Source organism: Numenius arquata, chromosome 8 (genome assembly GCF_964106895.1).
Source record: "Numenius arquata chromosome 8, bNumArq3.hap1.1, whole genome shotgun sequence".
NCBI lineage: Eukaryota > Metazoa > Chordata > Aves > Charadriiformes > Scolopacidae > Numenius > Numenius arquata.
The window spans coordinates 22,120,664-22,144,355 of NC_133583.1; the positions used below are offsets into that span (position 1 = coordinate 22,120,664).

At 42.6% G+C, this 23,692-nt stretch overlaps 1 protein-coding gene across 2 annotated transcripts; it reads right to left on the reverse strand.

Annotated features, from left to right (window-relative positions):
* Positions 1 to 1,638: 1,638 nt before the first annotated feature.
* Positions 1,639 to 23,193, reverse strand: ACAD9 (acyl-CoA dehydrogenase family member 9). 2 transcript variants are annotated; one of them, XM_074152706.1, is made up of 18 exons: positions 22,998 to 23,193; positions 21,396 to 21,489; positions 18,886 to 18,987; positions 16,251 to 16,357; positions 14,993 to 15,093; positions 13,194 to 13,272; positions 12,070 to 12,244; positions 11,645 to 11,718; positions 10,125 to 10,200; positions 9,721 to 9,791; positions 9,249 to 9,368; positions 8,751 to 8,879; positions 6,333 to 6,412; positions 5,674 to 5,800; positions 4,332 to 4,409; positions 3,537 to 3,665; positions 2,465 to 2,537; positions 1,639 to 2,007 (listed from the first exon to the last, which is right to left on the reverse strand). In XM_074152706.1, exons 1-18 carry the CDS (start codon positions 23,130 to 23,132, stop codon positions 1,907 to 1,909), a joined length of 1,851 nt encoding a protein of 616 aa, XP_074008807.1. In that variant the 5' UTR covers positions 23,133 to 23,193; the 3' UTR covers positions 1,639 to 1,906. The 2 variants fall into 2 exon arrangements, with proteins under 2 accessions (XP_074008807.1, XP_074008808.1); XM_074152707.1 differs by lacking the exons at positions 21,396 to 21,489; positions 22,998 to 23,193 and adding an exon at positions 19,306 to 19,366.
* Positions 23,194 to 23,692: the final 499 nt, after the last annotated feature.

The window sequence follows — 23,692 nt, forward strand, 5'->3', positions numbered from 1 at the left end:
AGAGGGAGCTTTCCACCCAGCGCACGGACACTTCAGCCCGGCCTTACGCAGGAAAACGTAGGCTGCAGGATATCTTGAAAGGCAATATTTACCTTTCCAGTTCAACTGCTAGAATTTTGAAGAAGTTTCACGTTATTTGAACTTTCTAAACTAAACTGTATCAGACAGCAAATCTTGCATTACCAGGAAACTTGTAGCTTCTCTCTCAGTTACAGACAGAACAATGTAAAGTGTTTCAATGGCTATTTTGTTCTTTTCTGTGGGAGATGAGTTCTGGCCTTTGTTTTGCTGTCATGCCGTCACACAGTCTGAGATACTGCTTCGCATCATTTAATTATTTGGTTCTTGCAGAAACGCAATCTTTCGGGATCCCACACCAGATATAAATCATGCTTAGCAAGGTCAGGCTTTGGGCTTTTGCATGTCAACTTGTGACACGATGATTCATTAGCGCCTGTGCCGAACCTGGTATTTACTAGCTTGGCCACTAGATTTGTCATTCCACGGCTGGCCTCTTCTCTTCCAAAGGCAATGCAGCACTGCACGGAGGAGAGCAGGGCGTTAGCAACAGACTTGCCGGCTGCATTCCCTGGGTCAGAATTACTGACCTGTTTGCAAATTTTGCCAGAGCCCACAGCAACCTTTAACTGCCACAGCACCTGATGGTCAGCATTCCGTGTCCAAATCACCCTTCTCCTAAGGGCTGCTGAGCAACAGGAATGAAGTAACATAGTCTTAGTAATTGATGAACGTGGTGAGCTCATTAGTTATTACAGTCAATTATTTCACATAGATATTTAGTAAACATCTTTAATGGGAAAATGGCAACTCTATTTGGAATTCATAGATAAAGAGATACAGCTTCATCTAAGAGTCCTTTCCCACCCCAGGTTACTCTGCTATAAACATTCATTCGGTCACCTGGGAGAACAGGCTGCAAGGGCAGGAGGACACACCACCGTCCTCCCACTAGAGGAAGACTCTCTGGAATGAGACATTAGAGCAGGTTATTCTGGAGACAGATAACGTGGTAAAGAGAAATCACTCCATGAACAACAGGTACCTGTGACCACAAATAATGGCCTTCCTAATGAAATGTGGCCAGCAAATAGTCCCCGACGGTAAGCATGGGGACACTGCTGAGCGTGTCACTGGATAAAACTGACCCTGCAGGGATAGTTAAGAGGTAGCTAAATTACATTAGCGGGGGAAAAATGTGTAAACTGTCATCACGTCTGAATAATGTTCATGAAAAATCAATTGTCTTGTGAGATTTTTTCCAACAGAGCTGACAGTTTATATTTAAATAACCCCCCTATTTATTATTTTTAAAATACAAAACAAAGCAAAGGGGTCAGTGTAAGAGGCTTAAGAGCAAGGCCGAGAACAGAACACGGAGAGGTTCTGATTAAATGACAGGGAAAACATCAAAATGTGAGCTCAGAGAGACCTCACCCTTAGGGCCACTCAGGCCTGGCCTGGAGAAGGCCGTGCTGACCGGAGCTGGTGCTGCTGCCCACAGGGTGCAGGGTAAATGACCTCCCCACTTCTGATCCTACGACTCTTTCAGTGCTTCTCTACAAGTAAGTAGTTGATTTAAGCTTAAAGATACTGACAAAAACACCCAATCCCTTCCCTGGGAAAACACATCTCACCACTGGAACCTCAGCTGTCTTTATTTAGCTCCAAGGAAACAGACATCAAATAGGTAACTTGAGATGTTAATACAATTTCTTTATTTATCCTCCTTATACGAAGTTGTGCTTAGAAATTTTATTTTACACGGTTACAGCTAATTACATTTGGTAAACTCATAAAATAGTTATTTTTAATGTGCAAATAATACTTGAACTGCAGAGAATTAGCCACTGGTTTACATTCATGGGTATTTGATTCAGGGGAGGAATCAGAAAGTCCTGTCCAGGGGGTGGGAGCAGGTGTACGCTCTCTTCTCCAGGATCTGCTTTGCAGCTTTTTTAATACAGTCATCCAGATTTTCATCTGCGTCTGCGGAGAGACAGAAGGAAAGTTAACTGAAGTACCATAAAGAGCTTTCCTAAATTGCTTTCCAAAAGCATTTCAGAATACAAATGCAAGTGCCAGGAAATATTATCTTCTAAAAAAAAAAAAGACCGATTATTGCAGACTGAGTTTCACGGTGCAAATGCCTAATTGGTCAGTACTTAACCAAATAGGTCAAATACCTAATTGTTAGCTCATACTGTCCTTACAGGACTAATTGCTACTGATAGATTTTACATTCTTCCCACAGCTGGGAAAAAAGAATCACCGCAGTTTGTTTTATCTATTAAATAAAGAGTCTATTTTCAACTGGTACCGGTTCTGTCCCTCATCGAGTTAAAAGCAGAGCAAAACGATTCTGTTGGTCACATCAAAACCACTTTTGGTTAGAGTCTGTGAAAGCTCTGGGAGTATAACATTTATTTTATTTTATGGAACTTACATTTTTCTAATTGAGCCATGGCGTAATTGTTCTTGAAATATGCTTCTGTGCAGAAGATATTGGTAAGAAGCACCTGAGAAAATAGTAAAACTCAGTTGAAAACCAGTAAATGAATTTCACACACAAAGCAATGTAGTAAAAATACAGTAATTTAAACTTCCGGAAGTCTAGTTTTGTCTGCTGGTAACGGAGCCCCACAGCTGGCCGTGTACGCTGCAAGTTGTTCTCTTTCCCCACAGCTGCCCAGTGTCCAACCTGAGGTGACCCCTTCCCTCAAACTTGACTTGAAGACGTTGTTGGTAATAAATCCAGAAGGGGCTCCCACACAATTTCACATGAAATGGGAAGTCTCGAGGCCAGTGAAGACAAAGGTTCATCAGTCTGGATTTGTCTAACACTTAATTGTACCAAATTTATTTGTCCTGTCGCGCAACTGTCACCATGAAACTGCAAGTAGCTACTGTGCAATCTCCTGTGTGACAAACTGCCACTCTACTGTCAATAAAGTTATTGTAAAAAATATTGTTGTTATTACATGTTACTATTTATTGATTTGATATTGATACTATTTATTGGGAAGAGTTTGGGAAGAACTGCATGGTATTAGCAGGTTTAAGAGAACGTGCACATTTGTCATTCATCCATAAACGTGCGTGTATGTGTTACACTATTGGAAATACTCTGGCAGCAGCCACCCGCATGCTCAGGGCACCCGAGAGGCAGGTGCTGTGGTCCCTGCGCTCCTGCTCCAACCAGTTTAGAACCATTCTGGTGCACCGTGGGCTTTACAGGAGAGTTTGCTGTGGTGGACAGAAATCCGTAACAAATGCAGAGTGTACTTTTAAGTGTAATGAAAGCTGTTTGTTATTGAGGTTTTGCAAACTCTGCTGGGGCACGATTCAGAGTCCAAGGGAAGTTGCTCCTCCAGGCAAAGGAGCTGGTGGGAGCCTTGTGAAAAGGAGAAGTCTGAGGGGGCACAGTGCCTCTTACACAACATTTGGTGAGGCAGAACGGTAATAAATACCAATTACTAAGCTACGCGATCCAAGGACTGATATTAAAGTACACCTACTTCATGGTCGTGGTTCCTTAGCCCGATGCTAATGGACCGGCTTGCTCTGGAAATGGCTGCGGTCATCGCGTATAAATTGATGACTATATCTGCCACTCTCTTCAGCACCAACTGCTCATCCACTATCGTCTAGAAGAGTAAAAAAATGATTATTAGTTTGTACTTTGCCAATTTAGAACTTTAACCAAACATTTTTCTCTTACTTTGTATTTAGCACAGACGGGTAAGTTGGTACACAGAATTTCTACCCTAAGTCAGAAAGTTTTGGATTCATTTATGCTCTGCCTTTTAACAGTTTTGGATTAACTACGTTTAAAGTATAAAGAAGTTTTGGATTTACTACGTTCCACCTTCTAACAGTCTTTCTGGCTGCAGCCAGAACTGCTGTGTCTTGAAACCGCTTTGGTAAATGCCAAAATCACTGAAATTCAAAATACCAAACAGACCAAGCCTGTTCAAAAAATGTAGGTGAAGTGGAACATGGTGGAGCCTGGTCTGATAACACAGCGAGCACTTAGAACAGTCACTGGAGCCAGCAGGATTTGTGCCTGCAGAGGGAGAAGAAAACAATTCATTCGCCAAGATTGGTGGGTTTTGGGGTTTTGTTTTGTTTTTTAACATAAATGTTCCATTGCATTGAGCACAGAACGTCTGTGGATTTTCTCATGGAAACGTGTTGTGTGAGAGAAGTCCTGGCTCGTGCCGTACACACCGTCCACTCCAGATTCCAGCCAGGCCAGTTTGTTGAGGGTAAACTAATCAAAAACAAAGATAACAGTAAAAACTAGGAGTCACCTTGCCAAACCGACTCAGCAGGCCTCTCACTGTAGTTCCAAAATAATGAATGTTTTCTTCAAGTTTCTTGCCACTTTCCTTCAAAAATAAAACAGAAAATAGAACAATTGGAGTAGTCTTTTAAGGGAAAACACAAGCACACCCTCACCCCCTTAGACAGGACACTGCTAAACCAAAAGCACAGGAATGGGAGTATAAAATGTTGATTCTTTTCTGGGGGGGGGAATAAAAATCACCGTTTAGCTGCAGCCCTGGTATCCTGAAGCCCAACTAACACTAGGTTTTCTCTTGGCAAGTGTGTGTGTGTGTGTGCTTTTTTTTTTTTTTTTAACATTCATCCAGTTTGCTTCTGAAAGCCAGACAGGCATTATTCTTGCTCTACAAAATATGCCTTAAAATTTTCTAAATTTTGCTTTTGGTAACTTTTCAGAATAGTCTTCATGCAAATAATAGCCTGAAAAATTCTTACGCAACGCAATAGCCCAGCAAACCTAGTTCTTATTCTAAGCGCAGCAGGTTGTGAAAACCCTGAAAAAAAAAATCACAATTATCCGGTACTACTCTGTGAATTCACTAATAATCTCTAATTCTGGTATTAAGCAGGAAAAAAAATTTCCAGAGTCATATTTGGCTTTTAATTTGTAAACGCAACTAACTCATTATGCTGATTCTTGTAATATGAAGGCAAGTAAGCGGGTCTGAAGCTGTACTGTAATGTAGTGTGTCACCAGCATTAGCCAGTCCCAGCAGATCCTCTTACCGTGTGCCCGAAACCCCTGCCCTGGGGCACAGGTACTGCTGACGGGGCGGTGAAAATCATTCCCTGACTGTTCTTCAAATCCCTAACTAAACATCACGGGAAAAACATACCTTATCTTTTTGGTATTAACAGAAAGTTCATCTTCGGTCATAAACATGACTTACTGAGTGATTAAGCAAGAATGTATAGCCAGTTCACAGCAATTCTTACCTAAACCCGTGTTACTACTGAACAGGGAAAAATACTGGGTTTTGTAACTGAGCTTATGATGGAGGGCAGCAACAGACCGTTACAAACAGAGACTGCGAAAGCTGAATTTATACAAATTACTAAAATGGCTATAAACCAGGATTTGGTGTAAATACAGACTGAGAGCAGTCTGCCTTTTACCTTGAGCTGTACCCATGTGATATCTGTAACTAAGTCCTTACCCCTGAAAAGATGGAAACATCTGCTTAAATGTGTAAATCTCTGTCCCCAAGCACCCATTTTGTTCTGCATAACCAGGGTTCCAGGCACCAAGCACCGAAGGAACCAGAGACGAAAGACCTGACCTGTGAGCTGTGCGTCCCCAGCCCTTACCTGGAGGCTGGGATGCACCACTCCGCGGTCGCCCACCAGCCCATAATCCACTTTTCTGCCCATCGTGTCCCGTAATCTGTTCAGAAACTCCCCCAGCGCCACTCCCACGTTTCCCTTCTTGATTTCTCTGAAACGTTGGGCAAACAGCAGCTGTTAAAGGCCATGTCCTGGTTTGCAAGGGAAGCTTCAGGAGGGTCAGATAATGGAATGAAATTCTATTTGCTTTACCAAAAGCCCTGCAGTTTCTCTATGAATCACCCAGGCTTTTGATCCATTTTACCATGACGTCTGGAGAACAATTCCAGGGCCGTGGAAGCACACAACATGCTTCATACTCAGTTCCTCTACAACAGAGCTGTCTTACCAATAACACTTTCTTATAAAATCTTAAGTTATAAACTTTTAGTTACTGGTCTTGTAAAAAAGAATTTTACACAAGCCAGAATTGTACGATAAAATACCAAGGCCAAAATTTCTAAATCTATAAAACATCCAATTATAAAGAAAAAAAGAACGCTTTAACATTGAACTATTTTTTTACATATATAATACATTGAAAAATACTGCAGGCTTTTTCCCAGTTTCCCCTCTTATCTATAGTTAAACAGTTATCAGATTGTTTAGTTTATTAAAAATACTAGCAATAAATAAGAACATACTTAATTTTGTCAGTTAAGATTTTGCCTGCATATTGCATACCCGTCAAAGCAATATACATTCGCAGAATTTCATTTGTTCCCTGTAAAAAAGTAACATAAAGTGAGGTCAGTATCAAGTACAAAATATTTTCAGTACTTAAAAATATAGATACGCTGTGCTAGTATTTTGTATACATTTTTTTCTCTAAAACTGCTTTTAATGCCTAAATTCAAAGGGTCAGGAATACTGGAAGCACAGACTAAAGACTCTATTAATTTTTTTTTTTTTTAAAGTATATGTGTAAATTTGAAGACAGGTTCTGTAGTGAACTATAATGTTTACAATATTAATGAGTGTTTTCCAAGCAGGTCTGTTTGGCCAGTCTACCCTTTCTCTTGTTCTAGTATTAAAAGATTTCTCTTCATCCATCCATAAATATTTGCTATCTTTTATCTCAATTATAGATTCTGATTCCATTTACCTGTGAAGAAGTGAGCCCCTCATTATTAAACACACATAGGTACCACAATGAAAAATAAACCAGACTAAGTGCATCTTGAGTAAAAAACCGTAAGTTCTGCATTGTTCCAGTAAAGGAACACTGAAATAGTTGTCAAACTGCTGTTTGGAAAGTAAACATGGACCAAGAAATTAAGCTGATACTGTACAATCAGACGTCTGGGAATCAGTTCTGTGATTGATCGGTGGCTGAAGAATAAAGACCAAACCAGAGAAGGCTGAAAAGCACCCGAGTATCAGCTCAGTGTCAAATCCGTCACGGGGCAGTGACGTACGAAGGGAACAGAGGTGACAGCCCAAAGGAAAGGTGTCTGTCTGTTCCCAGGCTCAGGAGGAGGTTCTGGGGGGACACAGAGACAGCACCCAACAGCCCCAGAGCCGGGACACGACTGTCCTTGGCCGCAGCAAACGGCATTTAGCTCCTCTGCTGGCAGGTCCCCTACAACAGGCCAAGGCAAACAGCGAGGGTAAGCACAGCCTCCTCCTTTTAGCAGAAAAGCAACTTCATACGGCTGTTGGGACCAGTGAGAAAAATGAGCTGATTTACAGGAATTCCAACAGGGTGGTGTTTTCTTTTTTTTTTAAAACAAGGCTTCCTCCAACCTGCCTGATGTGAAAGGCTTTCCCTGCTTCAGTCAGTCTAGAGCAGCGCTCCTCGCGCTGGCTGGGGTGGTACCGCTCGGAATTCACAAACATCACACCCCGCAGGATGCAGGAGGATGACCTGTGGTTGGCTGGTTTTGCTCTTTAATCCCTACTGGAACTGACTCTTCCTACTTACAGGCGACAAACACACCCGTATTTGCTCGCAAATACAGACTGCTGCGTGTGAAAATTCTCACTTGCATTAATCTGCAGTTGAGACTCTGCTGTCCTGACATCGGGAGGTAAACGAACCTTTCCAAATGGTCCATCAAGAAAAACCAAGCCCGTTAAGTCTGACTGACTGGTCACTGAAAATCCAGCTGGGAAACAGAATACATTTCACAGCCAACAGAATTAAAAAAAAATAAATACACATCAATAAGTTAATTAAACTTCTAAATTAATCTTCTGTGAGTTTCCCTACTTCGTGTGTGAGAAGCAGACAAGAGGAAAGGTTACTCCAGTCGAGGCACTGACAGAGCAGCTCAGCCACAAAATAAAAATTGGAAAACCCTATTAGAGAAATCTGCTTAAAGATTAAAATTTCGCCCATACCTCGAACCAAATCCTCCCACTCGCACCAGTACGGCCACAGGAGAATAAAGGCAGCAAAGAAGGTTTCAGAATGTGCTTGCCCCAGAGCAAGATGGCCAGCTTCCTTCTGACAAGGCTCTTGTTAGGGACCCCCAGTGATTTCAGCGCGAGCCAGCACATGCCGTTACAACCACTTCCTGAACATCAGCTGATGAGTTACTTTTGTCAACTAAAATAGTTTTAGGCTTTTATGCTAATTTAGAATCCTTTAGTTTGCTCAAAACAACAGCAAACTGAAGCCATGAACTGGGACTGTTTTTTCGCACGACAGTGCATTAAAACCAGCTGCGTATTTTATTAAAAACAGCCAGAAAGTTTAGTTTCTAAATACTGAAGGAACTGTATATACACTACCAGTATGTGTATATATAACCGTGTATATACTACCATGCATATATAGTACCGGTTTGTTCTTTGCAGAGGCAAAGCTGGTGCCAGTTCCTCCAGTAACTCACACTTTGTGGTTAGTCTACAGAAGCCACCTTATTTTATTACAGGAAAGTACTGTCCATATCTCCAAAGAAAACAAAATTAGTTCTTCGGTCTTATTCTAACAATTACAGACTTTGGAACTAAAGGCAGGAAGGGCCGTTCCGCTGAGTGCTGGGGTTTCAGCTCAGGGTACAGAAGGGGAGTGTGAATTTCAGTTCTCAGTAAAACCGATGCACATCGGTACTTGCCTCAAAAATGAGCAGTATCCTGGTGTCTCTGAGGTAGCGCTCGTAGGGGTAATCCTTCATATAGCCAAGGCCACCAAGAATCTGCAGCGCTTCGCTGACGCAAGCCCAGGCACCTTCAGAGCTGAACACCTGCCCATCAACAGTGGTTTAGTCACAGGAAACGCAGAATACACCGCTCCGTTACTACAGCTACGTGACACTGCTGTAACGCTTTGTACGGCTGTAACACTAGTCCTGTTAACAGCTCAGGCTCGACCATCCCTGTAAGGGAATATTCCTGGGAGTGTCGGAGCCGCAAATGGAGAGAGCAGCTGTGGCTGCTTGGCTGGAGCCCTCCCCTCTGCCCGGATTCAGTGGGACAGGAGTTCTCTGAACCGACCGTACGGGACCATCAACGGGGCTGGAACCATGCTATCAGAATGTAGCTGGAAAACCAGGAGGGGTGTCAGTCTGTACCAGCCTAAAGCTGTAGGGAAAACTCCCAATGAAAAGCATTACCTTGACCATGGCTGCCTCCACAGAGCAGTCGGGAAAGCCGGGCCTGTCCAACATTCCCGCCGTGAGGTAAGCCATGCTCTCCATGACATAGGCCTTCACGGCCATGAAACAGAACTTCTCCTGCCAAACAGCAACGAAGGAACCGCACAGTGATTCAGGGGCGAAAGCCCACAGTCAAGCCTGAAACTTAAGAGCACAACTGCAGTTCTCCTACGTTTAACATACAGTGAAATACTAACTAATAAAAGGTACTACTGCAAAACAATCATGAATAATCTAAAAAAATTATATCCTTATTCATTACATTTACCATTCTAGACATTTAAAAGATCAGTGTATAGAAGTCTGTGCTAAGATTACGCGCATGAAATACCTGCAGCCATCTCTTTAAACCAGTACAGCCAAAAGAACCCCACCATAATCTACGTTCTTGCACTGAGTCAATACAAAGCACAGAGATTTAGTTTATTACCTGAATTAATCCAAATTCGCTCAGTTTCTTATTGAATTGTTTCCGGGTACAAGCATACTCTGCTGTCATTTCTTAAACAAACAAACAAACAAACAAAAACCCAGTATATAGGCTGTTGTCTTAGTAAGAACATTTTACCTCAGAAGAATTCAACAGAGGCAATAACTTTCCACTATATGAACTGAAAAAACTTCAGTGTTAAACCACTGTAACAGGCTTTTAATTAAGATATTTTTATTTAATTTTTTAATTTTTTTAAGAAGTCAAAGCACGTTACGAGTGCCAATACGGTGATGTTGTTACGACCAAGACTGGCGCTCCCATTCTGAATTAAGCGCATTATATACCTCAGGCAGATGAGTTTTTGCACGCACCCAGCAATGCAGAGCACCCAACGCACCCACCTATCAATTTTTTAATCATTCCCGCCGAGGCGCTGCCCATGCTAAACCTTCCGCTGTTCAGGATATTCATGGCAACCTGTGAAGGAAAGGAACGGTTTTCAGGCCGTGTTGTTGCCCCAACCCTTCTCCTCGGGCCACGCTGGTGACTGCCATCTTGCTGCATCTTTTAGTGCTTTCCTGGATGTCGTTTGTCACTGGAACACCCTCCCTGTCCTGAGACCCGCCTCACACCGGCCAGCACAGCAGTCAGCGCCCCAGCAATAATGCTGCAAAACTTCAAAATGCTTTTCAGGTGACCGACCGCAGCCAATTTCCTATTTGAAATAGTTTTCAGATGCTGATGAACCAGTGACCTGGAAGTAACCCTGTATTCAAACCACATTAAGGTAAAATGCAGATAAAAACTTATCTATCTGCAACCAGACACACAGCGCTCAAACTACAGAGCGCTGCTGAAGTTTATCAGATGCAGGAATAAACCAGAATATTGTTTAAGGGGTGTGCACAACAGCCAAAGCCAAACATCATCTCTGCAGCTGCCCTGCGACAGACGCTCTCCTGCTTCACACACCTTTCAGCAACGCACAAGGCAAGGGAACAGGAATGAAAGGTGTAGAAAGGAAACACAGATCAATAATGTACAAAACCAGATTCTGAAATCTAGTATTACTGTTTCTTAAGAGAAACATGGCTGACAGCTCAAAGACTATTATTATGAAATTTAGCAGGAAGTCACTGTTCCTACATATCAATTTGCGATATCTGAAGAAGAAATCATAAAAATCTTCTTTTAATATGCTTACTAGAGAAAAGAGAACTGTTTTGTTTAGCATTTAGGCCTGGACTTCCCAGCTGCAGAAGGAGTAAGAAAACTGAGAGGGACCACTAAGAAGAGTTTTGCAAAGCCAGACATTGGGCTCAGAGAAAGGTCACAGCAAACAGGGTGACCCGCGGTGGCTTTATGGCCCTCACTCCTCTGGCACAATGAAGAGAAGCCAGTGCCAGGGGAGCCTCTCGGTGTTCTCCTCCCATCACTTTCCTGTGCCATGATCTACTGGGAAAACCACCTGAGAGCCCCGGGGCCTTGGACAGGATCTGCACCTCCCCCGAACCACTGCCCGCTATTTCTTTCTCTCCCTTTCTACACAGGGCACAGTTCCGGCTGTAGGAACCAGCAGCAGACATTTCCCCGATTCAATTCAGACGTTCTGCTGAGAAAGTTGCTCCCTTTTCTGAAGGGAACAGGACACCATGAAAACCAGTAAAAAGCCAAATAATCAGCGGAACCAGCTCTGTAACTGTGTTGAGAATACATACATACACATCTGGAGTTAGGGCACGCTCATGCACGGCGGCGGTGAAACCAGTTAACACGAAGCAGATAATGTAAACTGAGAAGCGCGTTCACCAGCATTCTTCGCTTTGGCAATATTCCTATTACCAATAAGGAAACTTCAGCCCAGAAAAAACCCCCACCTTCAGGCTTTTCAAAATCACCAGTAGTTATTGTTACTGCTTACCTTAAATCCTCCTCCTACTTCTCCAATTACATTCTCGATAGGCACTTTAGTGTTTTCAAAATGTACTTCACAAGCTGAAACACAGAGTTAACAGCTGGTGAATTATTATGTAGAAATATTTCAAAGACATTCAGGAACAAAACTGATTCTCTTCCTAACAAGAAGTAGTTTTCCTAATGCACTCTTTATGACAGAATTAGAGCTGCTTTGCCAAGGAAGTCAGAATTTGGGAAAAGACTGTGGCTGACATCAATTACTGATGTCAAATATTCAAAATATAATTAATATACACGGTGTAAACAGAACTACAGGTTTGTTTCTATTTTAAGGCGCTGACAGAGCAGTCAAGTCCCAATGAATACAGATGACCTAACCAAATTAAAGCATTAAAACAATTTCCGTTAACAATTTTAAGTGATTCTTACTATTGGATCCTCGAATGCCCAACTTATCCTCAGGTTTCCCATGGGTGACTCCACCAAAGTCCCGCTCTACGATGAAAGCAGTAATTTTGTCTTTGAGTTGTCCATCTTTATCAACAACCTCTGTCCTGGCAAATACCGTGAAGATATTCGCGAGTCCGCCGTTTGATATCCACACCTGTTTTGAGAGAGGAGAGATGTGTCAGAAATACATTTGTTCTGATTTTTTGAGCATTGTTCTTCGGTGTTTCGCAATAAACTAGCAAAGGACAGAGCAGTGAAAAATTGCTGCTTCTTCCCTTAGGTCTAATGAGTGTTCTGCTGTTGGTTTTGCCTCTTGTGAACACATTTCCAAGGAAAGTTGGCCATGGAATGGTAAATTTAGAGCAGCTATAAAAATAGGCTGCAGTATAGACTTGAATTAAATTACAATCCACGGTGCATTTTCACAGAAGCTTGCACATCCTGCTCTCGTGGCACGTGAGGGATACAAGGGGAATACAGAGCGAAGAACCACTTTGCCCAGAATAATTTCAGCTGTGATAAGGAATTCTCTGCATCAGGCCACGTCCGTACGGCCTCTCCCCCGGGGTGGGGCTCTTCACACCACAGACCAATGCAGCAACCACCACAGGATCAAGTCTGCAATGTATGAAATGCCGTTAAACCCAGTATGTTTCTGTGTCTCTTCAAGATTGCATTTTGCCGTTGTTTCTTTTAGAAATGTTCCGAGCAGCCCTATTTCCTATTCAATGTCAAGTTTTCCTTCAAAAATACCTATAAAATTCTGCCCAAAGAATGAAGAAAGGGGAAAACATGGTTTCAGGTTTCTTTTTGCTCACGAAGCTGAGCTGAGCTGGTGATATAGAGAAGGAACTCAAGAGCGGCTGCTCCTGTCCTTCTTACCAAGACTTTGGTGAAGGTCATTCCCTGAACAACGTGCTCTTCTATTCTCTTTGGCCCTAAACCAACGTGGGTTCTCCTTCTGACATGGGCATTCTCCACTAGCTTGGAAACCTCAAAATTCGGATGCTGCTGCCCAGGGAGCCTCTTACAGCAAAACCCACTGGCTACGATACTGCAAAAGAGAGAGATGATTTCTATAAACCCCGTCATATCTGCAGTACCTTGGAGCCATTTAATAAGAAGTACTTCCCATCTTCACTGAGGGTTGCTCTTGTCTGGATGGAGGCAGCATCACTTCCACTAAAAGCCAAACAAGTTATTAATGTTTAAAGAAATAAACATGCTTTAAAAAACAAAATTACACCTCTTCCCTCTTCCCATCCTTTCAAAAGGAATGTTAACAGTTGTATTAAATAGTAGTATATAAATTTTAGTTTTTAACTAACAACAAAACCTACTAGATTGATCAGCTCTAAAGAAACCTACTTCAGTTACTTGAGGAGACATTTCTGCCAATTAACACGTACGTTATCAATCTTATGACCTGACCAGAATGTTCAGAATGCCATGTAAGCCACTTTTCTGAGCTACATATCGAGCTATGTGAGCTTACAGTGAACCGGTCATCCTAAAACACAGTCAAGAAAGGCTCAACAGAAATGAGGAATAAACACGTGGTGATCTCTATCAGTGAGCACGGGCAAATCTAATACTTTCTTTCTAAAGCGAATTACAACAAAGCTATCAAAAGTTTACGTTCTGTTCATGCCCCCTCTTGAACCACCTCCTCATTACACAATTAAGCAGCAGCACATCATCTCCCCCTGGAAAGAAGCTTCCTCTTCTGCAAATCAAAACACCCCAACAGCTCACTTTGGGCTTCTGGTTGAAGACAGTTATAAAGTTCTTGGAAGAGTGGGTATTTTTATAGCATTAGATTGCTAAAATTCAGTTACAAAAATGACTGCTTTTGTGCACTAGAACTAAGGCCTCTAGGAAGGCTGAAGTTAAAGTTACTAAGACCAGTAATCTTTTTAAATAATACTGGGCTAAATAAAGAAGTTAGAAGAATTTCTGAACGCAGCCCTTGTTTTTTTTCCTGTGTGTTACTTCCAAGTCCCTTCCACAGATCACTTTGTTAAAGTACCAGCACTAGTTTAAGTGTGACCCACGAGCGGGATAGCTTTTAGAGGGTCACAACTCGGCTTAGGGCTCTTGAATAAAACCCATCGCTGATGGCTTGGGGTGTCTACATCACAGCAACACGAAGTGAGCAAGTATATCCAATGCTCATTGCAGGTCATTCCAGCAGACAGGAATCCAGGAAAGACAAGTTCAAACAATGGTTTTCTATGGACAAGTGAGATTCAACTTCAAACATTCAATGGGTCTCAGTCCTTCACTCAGTTTCCTTCACGATCACGTAAAAACATACAGACAGAGGGTTTATTAAGAAAACTGCACCTCCTCTGCGTTAACAGAGTTTGCAACATTAGCAACAGTCAATGAATAAGCATAATAAATATAACTTTATCTTTGAAATTAAGTTGCTACTACAAATACGCCTTTTCTAAACTCTAAGGAAAGACCAAAATTTCTTCCTATTGTTTTTGGTAGCTCCGTCAATACAGGCTTTTATAATTTTGAAAAAGAACTGAAAGCATCCTAGAACAGCCACAGCACATTATTTTTAACCCAGCACAAAGTACCTTTTCAATGCATATTCGCTAACACCAGAAGCAAAGAGGACAATTTCCTGGGATGGGAACAACACTTAGTGATTTCATGGAAACCACCATAAGCAGCACATTGGGACAAGATTTATTTGATATTCCACGATTTGAAGTGTACATTTTAAAATAAAAAATAAAGAATTGACCTATACACTGAAGCCATAGACACCAAATAATAAAGATTTAATATATTACCCCATCACTTTAATGAAGATGAAAATACTTAAAAAAAAAAAATGTTGGTGTTTTGGTGTTTTCTGAAGCTTTTGTGGTTACAAACCCAGTACCTTCCAGGCTCCGTGAGACAAAAAGCTGCAATGTGTTCCCCAGACGCCAGCCTCGGCAGGTACTTTGCTTTCTGCTCATCAGTGCCCGCAATGAGGATCCCCTAAATAAAGAATTAACAGAAAACTCTTCACCATCAACCTGTGTCAAAAGCAATGAAGCTGAGAAGCTTCACCAAGTTCAGGAAGCTTAATTTGCAAATTTTATGGCATAACAAGAGACAGTTCAATAAACAACAGACATTATTATTTATCAGACATGAGAGTACGTCAGCTATCACACAGAGTTGTTCAATGCCCACAGGCAAGGGGTGACCGTTCAGACTGCTTCTAGGGTAGGCTTCACTGTGTTTATGCTCTGGGCGAAGACTTCACTGTTGCTCTGAAAGGCACCGAGATAGTCCTTCCTTCATAATTTGCCATACCTTCATTACTATCACTATCATTTTATTTTAATAACCTCAAAACCTGCAATCTCCCCATGAGAGAACAGAACACACGATTCACTTGGGTTCCAAATCATTTCCTCACACAGGCACTCAACACCTTTTTGTGAGGGTGCACTTAATCTAATTCTCTCTGTTGTATTTATTTTTTGTAAGCAGGCTTCTTATAAAGGACAAACAAAATACAAAAATACATGCTAAAGCTAAATAATCAGTAGTTAAATAGCTAAGATACATTTACTCAACAAAACCAGGATTAACCCAAACTGCAGGAGAGTAGCAGTGGTTGTGTCTTACACAGCACTTCTCACTTCACAAACCAGCTGAGCTCACTGGCCCTGTTCTACAGATGGCAAAATGTTAAGTAAGGTGAGGAATAAATACCTATTTTTAAATAGCATTATCTGCTCAATTCCGTGAAGATTTTTTTTCCTTGTTATAATGAACTTACTGCTGTTTCGAGCTTCAGGCTACCGCCATCCATCCACCACTAAAAGGTAGGTTCCTAAGGCTGCATTATTCGGGAAAGGAGTTTAAAATTCCCACGCTTGCTATGGAGCACTGATCTTGGATAAGTTTTCCTCTCTAAGCTCTTCATAGTCCATCTTTATGCTGCACCGAAGCCTTACACTGAGCCGCTGGCAGGGGGTGCTGGGCACACCAACAGCCAGCCTGACGTCAGAGTGTTCCACCCAATTTTTGCTTCACCGCTAATTCTCATTCATTACTCTCTCACTCCACGTTTTAACAAACTTCACCCCACCTTTTCTGTGCAAGTTGTGTAGAAACTACTTGACACGTAAGCAGAGCATTACCTTCAGCCCAATAGCCTGATGAGCTGCCAGCGTGACGGCGATAGATCCGTCTAACGAAGTGATTTCTCCCAGACGCGCGTACATGGTGTTTGACAGACCAAGACCGCCTGGAAAAAGCATTGCCTTTTATTCTGAGCACACACATCACAAGTTAACCTGCCCTCCCCCCTGCCGAAAATCCCTTTCAAGTAGAGAAATATCAAAACTATAACAGTTAACTGGGAAGCGTCTTAGTACAGACTGGACAGAATATAGCCACAAACAAGTACCGCGCTGCTGCAGTTGAAATTCTTCCAGAAGAATCCACTGTGGAAACAGTAACTTTTTTAATAATTGTGAGCTGTGCTGGATTTAATTCTGTTCAGGAAGCAGGTGTGTCTGTGTTCAAGCTGCGTGCACATGTAGCAAATACACCATAATCCAGCAAACGGTAGAAAACAAGCTTGTTTTAAACACTCTGTATGTGAAAAGGGTAAAAGATTCAGTATAAAAATCGCTCTAGGCTGAATTTCTGTGCTTACGGGATAAATGGGATTTTTGGGTGACGTTTCCACACTGCGTTAGGAAGCCAGACAATTAACCCCTGAGCAGGTGCAGGCCGAGCAGCAGAGGCAGCGGGGCTGGACAAGTCCCAGGACAGACACAAGGACAGGCCGTCCCCAGCGTCACTGCAAGCCCGGCACAAAGTGACCCAGACAACAAAACTGCCACAGAACAGCTCCCAAGCAGGATTCCAAACTAGTACTGAAGAAGGATAAAATACAACACTTCAAAAACGTCTTTAAGCAGAAACTGTGAGTGCATCAAGAAACAAACTTGACACCAGCACATCCTTTTTGGGCAAATTTTGTGACTGCTGCTGCAAACGCAGAGACTATTTGTAAGGAGCTCAAAAAGAACAGCAGTAGGACAAGTCAAAGCTGCATCTGTCCCAGTCTGATGTTCAAGAATTTTTTGTCATTAGAAGTCCTGCTCCTTGTAATGTGAGAGTATTTTATATATTATTTCTGAATAAACAACTTTATCTAATCAAGATAACCTTTTGTCCGGGTTAATAATCTTATACTTGGGACAGTGCTGTAAGTCAGGATAATGAATACCTTATTTCAGCAGATGTCTCAATACTCCTGCTATTTTACATATACTGAATAAATGCAAGGACAACTCTCCCCAGTACCATTAATCCACGGCACCGCCTCTTACACCCTTCCCCTTCAGAGCGTGCTTACATGGATTAAAACTCCCACTGCTCCTAACTATACACTCTTCCTTCTTTTCCCCTTTCTAAGCGGTGCCAGACTGAGGATTCAGCTCCTGATGACGCGCACAGTAATTCAATGATGCTCATGTTAAAGAGAACCATTATTCCATGATTTACATGAGCTTCATTTTCCCCACTAATGCTCTGCATTTTAATGCTTCTGGCAAATATGTCACTGTTCCAAACCATTACGAAAAATACCAGGCAATGCACAAAGCACTGAATACGTGTGACCCAAGAGTTTTAAAATATGACAAGCAGCACCCACAAAAATACAGCAGGATTAAACTAAAAAAAATGGGAAATAACCTTGTTAGAAGCATATTATTTATGGGGCAGAAAAAAAATGGCTTTCTTATAGCACGGTGACTGCTCTCCATCTTCTGTATTTTATCCAGTGTACAGGCTTACAAGACAACAGGACCATGACTTTCTACGGGTACACCGAATGGATTGCAGCCTTTTACAGGCTGGAAGCTGAGAGAGTTTTATTTCATAAGCTTCAAAGCAACGCAAGATCAAAACAACAGTAACATTTTATTAAAGTATGAATTCTACGTCAAATACATTGCCTTTCAGAATCTTTAAAAAAAACTTAAGAGCAGGAAACTTATTTCCACTGAAACTATCTTCTGCAGATGGTCAAACACAGCTGTGTCTTCCTCCGAGTTACTCTCTTTAAAGTCATCTTTTTTTATAATACACAACAGATAAAACAAGGATCTTATTTATTTATACATTTCATGTAAAATACTAGTTTCAATCACAATTTTTATTTTATGCATAAGAATAAGATCACCATTTCCTTGAAAATTCCTTCACAAGTTTAAAGAGGGACTAATCTCTCTGATCTCAATTAGCACTACGATGTCCTTTAAGACATAAACATGAATTGAATAGGAAAGATTTTTTTACAAAAGCCATATTTGTAATGAATAGACTTTATACTTTTACACTTCTCTGAGGTCAAACAATTCCCATCTGCCAGTGACAGCTTTGATAGATTGGTTCCATGAGACATGGCAGTTCAGACCCAGTATCATTTTAGGAGCCATGAGCAAGAACAGCAAGTCCCGCGGAATGTCACGCTGCTCTACTGCATCCAAAAAAAGAACAACAAGGAAAATGCTCTGCCAAGAGGACTTTACACCATCTAAAATTAGTTATCTAACTTAGGCGGCCCAGGCAGGAGTATGCAGAGCCATGCCCGGTGCCCCACAGCTCTTTACTAACCAGAGAGGAAGCCTCAGCTCCCCATTTAGACATCCAAGCCAAAGGACTACACGCAGGATAATACAGACACATTTTGCGAGACCCCAAAATGCATTACTTCATAGAGACTACTGGGTTATGCTCTTGCGATCATTCACTCACCATATTCCTCTGGAATCTGCATGCCAAAGAGACCCAGGTCCTTCAGTCCTTTTAAAGTTTCAGGGGGGATTTTTGCATCTTGATCAATCTTCTTAGAGTCCACTACAAACACAGAAGGTTTTATAATTTAAAACTCTGTTTCTCAGGGCAGAAAAAGGCTCTGGGTCTGCAGCGTTCTCAAATGGAAACCAAGGTCACCGTGCTATGAGTTAACAGCAGCGTGATCTCTAACCCAACTGCCAGACTCAGCGCCCAGACCTGAAGAACTGAAATAAGGTACGGAACAAGGGGCAGCTGGAGCATCACATCCCTCCCTGCTCTCATCTTCCTCTCGGATTTCTCAAGCATCATTAGAACAGCCATCATGCTGGTTGCAGCAGACACAGACACACTTCTCATCCCAAACTTCACAAGAATTACCCTTCCTAGCTTCATTCTGCTCTTTCTGTCCTGTTTGCTCTCCTCCCACTGTGGCTGGAACAGTCTCAAACCCTGAGCTGGCTCCCGTAAGACTGATAACACAGCGGGCTGGAGCTGGCTGGGGGCTGTTTGCCACAGCCTGACACCCCAGCCTGTCCTCCGCCCACAAAGTGAAAAATGATGATTTTCTAGCCTTTTGATGACAATCACACAGAGAAGTCCTAAACATCGCAGCAGGAGGTCTCAATTCTGTTTCTGGAGAACAAGGCTCCACTTAAGTAGCCCACTTTATTACACCTTCAAAGTCAAAATAACAGACCCAACTGGAAGGTCCCAAGAATACTAATTATGGCTGTGAAGTCATGAAATATCCAGGAAAAGGACTTGGAAGTAGGAAAAAATCTGTTTTTTATTTCATTTTCTCAAATGTTTCTACGTGTAAAGACTGTGCTTGTGCACATTAGCAGATTCCATGACTAACATAAGCAAAAGGATTTTCTATCTGAACTATGTCTAGGTCATGATAACAAAACACACACACACACATAAACGAACTAATTACAAAAATCTTGTTCTTAGGAGTTATTAAAATTCTTGGGGGATTACACGAGCTGTTCTGTACTGTGACACTGAAAACAAACAACTGTATTAAGCAGGTTGGGAAGGCTGTGAGCTGCAGTGAAAGAAACATAAGCCGTCTTTCCAAACAGTACACAGAAAGAAGTAACTCTGCAAATTGCAAAAGCAATGGCACATTCCCAAAAGAAACTGAAATGCTGCTGTAAATTCTACATGAAATTCTACATAGTAGGGGGAGGCAGCTACACATTCTGATGCTCTTTGAAGAGAAGTTATTCAAAAAGAAAATTCATTTTAAAAAAGACACTTAATTCCCCACACTGATTTTTTTTAGCTACATAGTGCGAGACACAGATTTGTGTTATGCCAACAACCATTCTGGGGAGAGAAAAGTGGTTTTTAAGCTCTTCCTCCATTGTGCCCCCACAGACCCATGTGTGGTGCGCGGACACTGCCACGGCCTCACGATGACTCTGCTGAGACCAGTTTCCTTACCCAGTGCCAAGCACATCAGGTTTCTGACTGCTCTCCTAATCCATTTTTACTACCCCCATAAATGACCCTGGATAACTAAACAGGAACAGCTGGGAATTGACACAAAGATGAGCAATTTCCGCCTTTGGTTAAGACCCTATATCTGACTTTTTTTTTTCCCCTCCCTTAAGTATCAAGTTTTTTACCGAGTAAATGATGTTCCCCAATAAAACAAAGAATTCAAAAGTGTAATCTGCATAAATTCTTAATTTATTGCTAGTGAGCAACACTACAATCTTATCATTAAAATTACCTGGATCTCATGAATTGTTATCTGTGACAAACACAGGCTTCTTTGAACTCCTGCGGCGTTTGGCAATCTAGACCTCGTATCCTTGTCAGCAGGAACTCTGAGACGATACTGTTTAACTGTCCCAGAAATTGCCATCTATAAAAACCAATTTTCTACAATTGTTCTAGAATTGGCTTATCTATTGCACCGGTAATAGAAGAAACACCCTGCGACCCTGTAAGGAATGCATGTGGCTAATAGGACTTTTCCCAAATTGAATTGCTACTCTATAGCTGAAAAAACCTAAATAATTTTGATTTTTCATCGCTTCACAATGACTCACCAGTTATGAATATCTCCGCTGAATTTTGCCAAACCCAGTTTTAGTACAGTAGGACAATCAAAAAGCTTCAGAAAAAATTCATAATATATGAAGCAGTAAATAGCGTTACTCAACTGAGCTAAAAACAATTTCAGGTCCTACCTCTACAGAATTCTTTTAATTCCTGGGTTTTTTTCTATTTATTTTTTTCTGGTTTGAAGACTTATTTCTTCTCATCAGCATCAAAATAGTCCATATTAAAGAAGCCCCAAACAGGCCTATAGAATCAGCAGCACGGTAGGACGAGCAATAAATACATAAGATAACTTGAATATTTAAAGTATAATAATCTTATTCAAGGGCTATAGCTAAATCACTGTAATCATTAGATCACTTGCATGAATAAGAAACTAATAACTATACCTTCTTCAGTGAAGAATTTTTCTACGGGTCCTACAAACTGGTTGATCTCCTGTAGTTCTTCATTGCTAATTTCTGGATAAGGGAAAACTTCTTCCTAAAATGAGGCAAATTCTTATTTTATTTTTTTATTTAAAAAAAAAGCATGAATCATGCAATTGAAATAAAAAACTCGTGAACATGTGCCTTTCAAATACTAGACTCTAAAGAAAATTATGTGAAATAAATGTGAAAATTAAATTTTATATATAAATGTGAAAATTAAAATTGTGGAAAATGTTCAGAAACAGCCTTATCCACAGGACTCAACTTTGCTACATGCCAAAATCCAATCAGAAGGTTATTACCTGAAAAGCAGAAACAAAAGGGAGAAATAGGAAGATTTTAAGAACTGAGAGGATATAAAACTCCTACAACCATGAATTTTGTCAGTGTAATCCCACTTTGGGATTAAAAAAAAAGAGTTAATTTTAATTTGTATCAGAATCAATTTAGTGTTATGATTTCAAAGCTCAGCCCATAAACGCTGTCCCTTGGAAACACACAGCACATTCCACCTGTCCCATGTCACTGGTACAAAGGTTAGCGAGTTCCATACCGCTCCTTATCACCTCCTGGGGATTTTGGTCATGAGCTGGGAGCAGGATGACCTGACAGGCTTGAATAAATAAAAAGATCCAAGCAACTAACGCAAAAAGTAGAAGACTATATGAGAAGCGTGCTTCTAATTTTTATCATCTGTCCCCTACTAAATAGAAGAGTCTCCCTCTGCCCAAACAAAACTGTTTCATGACAGTCTGAAGAATCACATCAGCTCCAAAAATTCAGGATCTAGTAAATTCAGGATCTTGTAAATGCTACAGTTTTTCAGAAAACTGTTATAGAGAAATTTGAGAGGAAAAAAAAAAAGGCAAACACGAAAAGGGGTGTAATGTGATGAAGTCTGACTGCTAACTATCATAACACCTGACTTGACAAGGTCTGTTTTGAGAGACCTTATTAACTCATTTCAGTGGATTTGAGTGACGACTTCTTTCAATTTATTTAACTGTAAGCCAAACTTTGCATTAACAAGTTCTGATACAGTGCTATATCTCAAATTTGTAACTTCTTTGTCCAGTGGCATCTCAAGACACAACAACTTCAATCTTTCCTATAAAAACCTGTAAGCAAAAGCTTACGTAGTAAAGAAAGGACAAACTGCCATAAGCTTTGCGGAATGCGGCTGTCCCGTGCCCACAGCCGGGTGTGTTTCTGCGGGGGATTTGCTGGGCTTGCAGGAACAGGGGGCAGTGAATTCAAGCAGCCCTTCAGACGCTGGTTGTTCTAGAGCTTTTCGAACTCCATCAGTGCACAGGTGTCTGCGCAGCTGCAAGCGGCTCCATCAATTTAAGCAGCTTCAGCTAGGGACCGGCTGACACACCTGACGGGCCGGGCGCGCCGCAGCACCTCTGCCCGGAGCCGCGGCCTGCCTCTCCCTCCTCTCCCCAGCGCTCCCTCAGGCGCGGCGGGACCCCCGCTCCCTGTCACCCGCGGCCTACCCCGGCCCGCCCGCTCCTCCCCGATACCCCGCCGGGCGCCCCCGCAGCCGCCTCCCCCACACACCTTGCGCAGCGACCCCAGGAAGAGCTCCTTGGCGAAGGCGGGCCGGGGTACGGCGGTGCGGAGGCCGCGGGCGGCGGGGAGCGGGAGGGCGGCGCGCAGGGCCCGCAGCAGCACCCCGCTCATGGCCGCCGCCATCTCGACTGACGCCGGCGAACGGGCGCATCGCCGCGTGACGCCAGCGCGTGCCCTCCCGTCGTCCCCCGCGGGGCCGGGGCGGAGGGGCCGGGCCTGGCGGTGCGGGGCGGTAAGGTACCCGCCCGGCCCCCGGTCCCTCCGCGGGGCACACGCACACCCAGCAGCGACCCGCCGCCGGGCAGGGATTGCCACAGACGTGGGGCCCGCGGGGATAAAGCCACGGACGGTCTCGGAGGCCCCAGCGGGCCCTGACCCGGCCACAGGCCCACCCTGGGGCTGCAGCACCTGCCCTGCTGGAGCCCCTCACCGCCCTCCACCAGCGTGGGCCTGGCGGAGGCGCACTGTCCAACAGTAGCTACAGAAACCGAGTCAAATAATAATAAAAGTTATTTTTTGGAACACGGAGGATGTCTCTTGAGTCATCTTCCTAAACCAACTCCAAAGCATCGGTGCGGGCCAGGGGAGGGAAGGGGCTCCCCACCAGAGACAAGGGGGATCACCTCACTCCCAGGGCTGGTTGATGTGCCAAACTGCACATTAATTTGATAGAAACCACCACA

What these genes read in the sequence shown, in the direction of transcription:
- ACAD9 (XM_074152706.1), bottom strand. Translation starts at nt 23,132, where the DNA reads ATGGCGGCGGCCATGAGCGGGGTGCTGCTGCGGGCCCTGCGCGCCGCC. An exon ending in TCCTGGGGTCGCTGCGCAAG is followed by an intron (nt 21,490 to 22,997) that starts GTGTGTGGGGGA and finishes GCCTCATTTTAG; the next exon opens with GAAGAAGTTTTCCCTTATCC. An exon ending in ATCTTAACTGACAAAATTAA is followed by an intron (nt 5,801 to 6,332) that starts GTATGTTCTTAT and finishes CCAACGTTTCAG; the next exon opens with AGAAATCAAGAAGGGAAACG.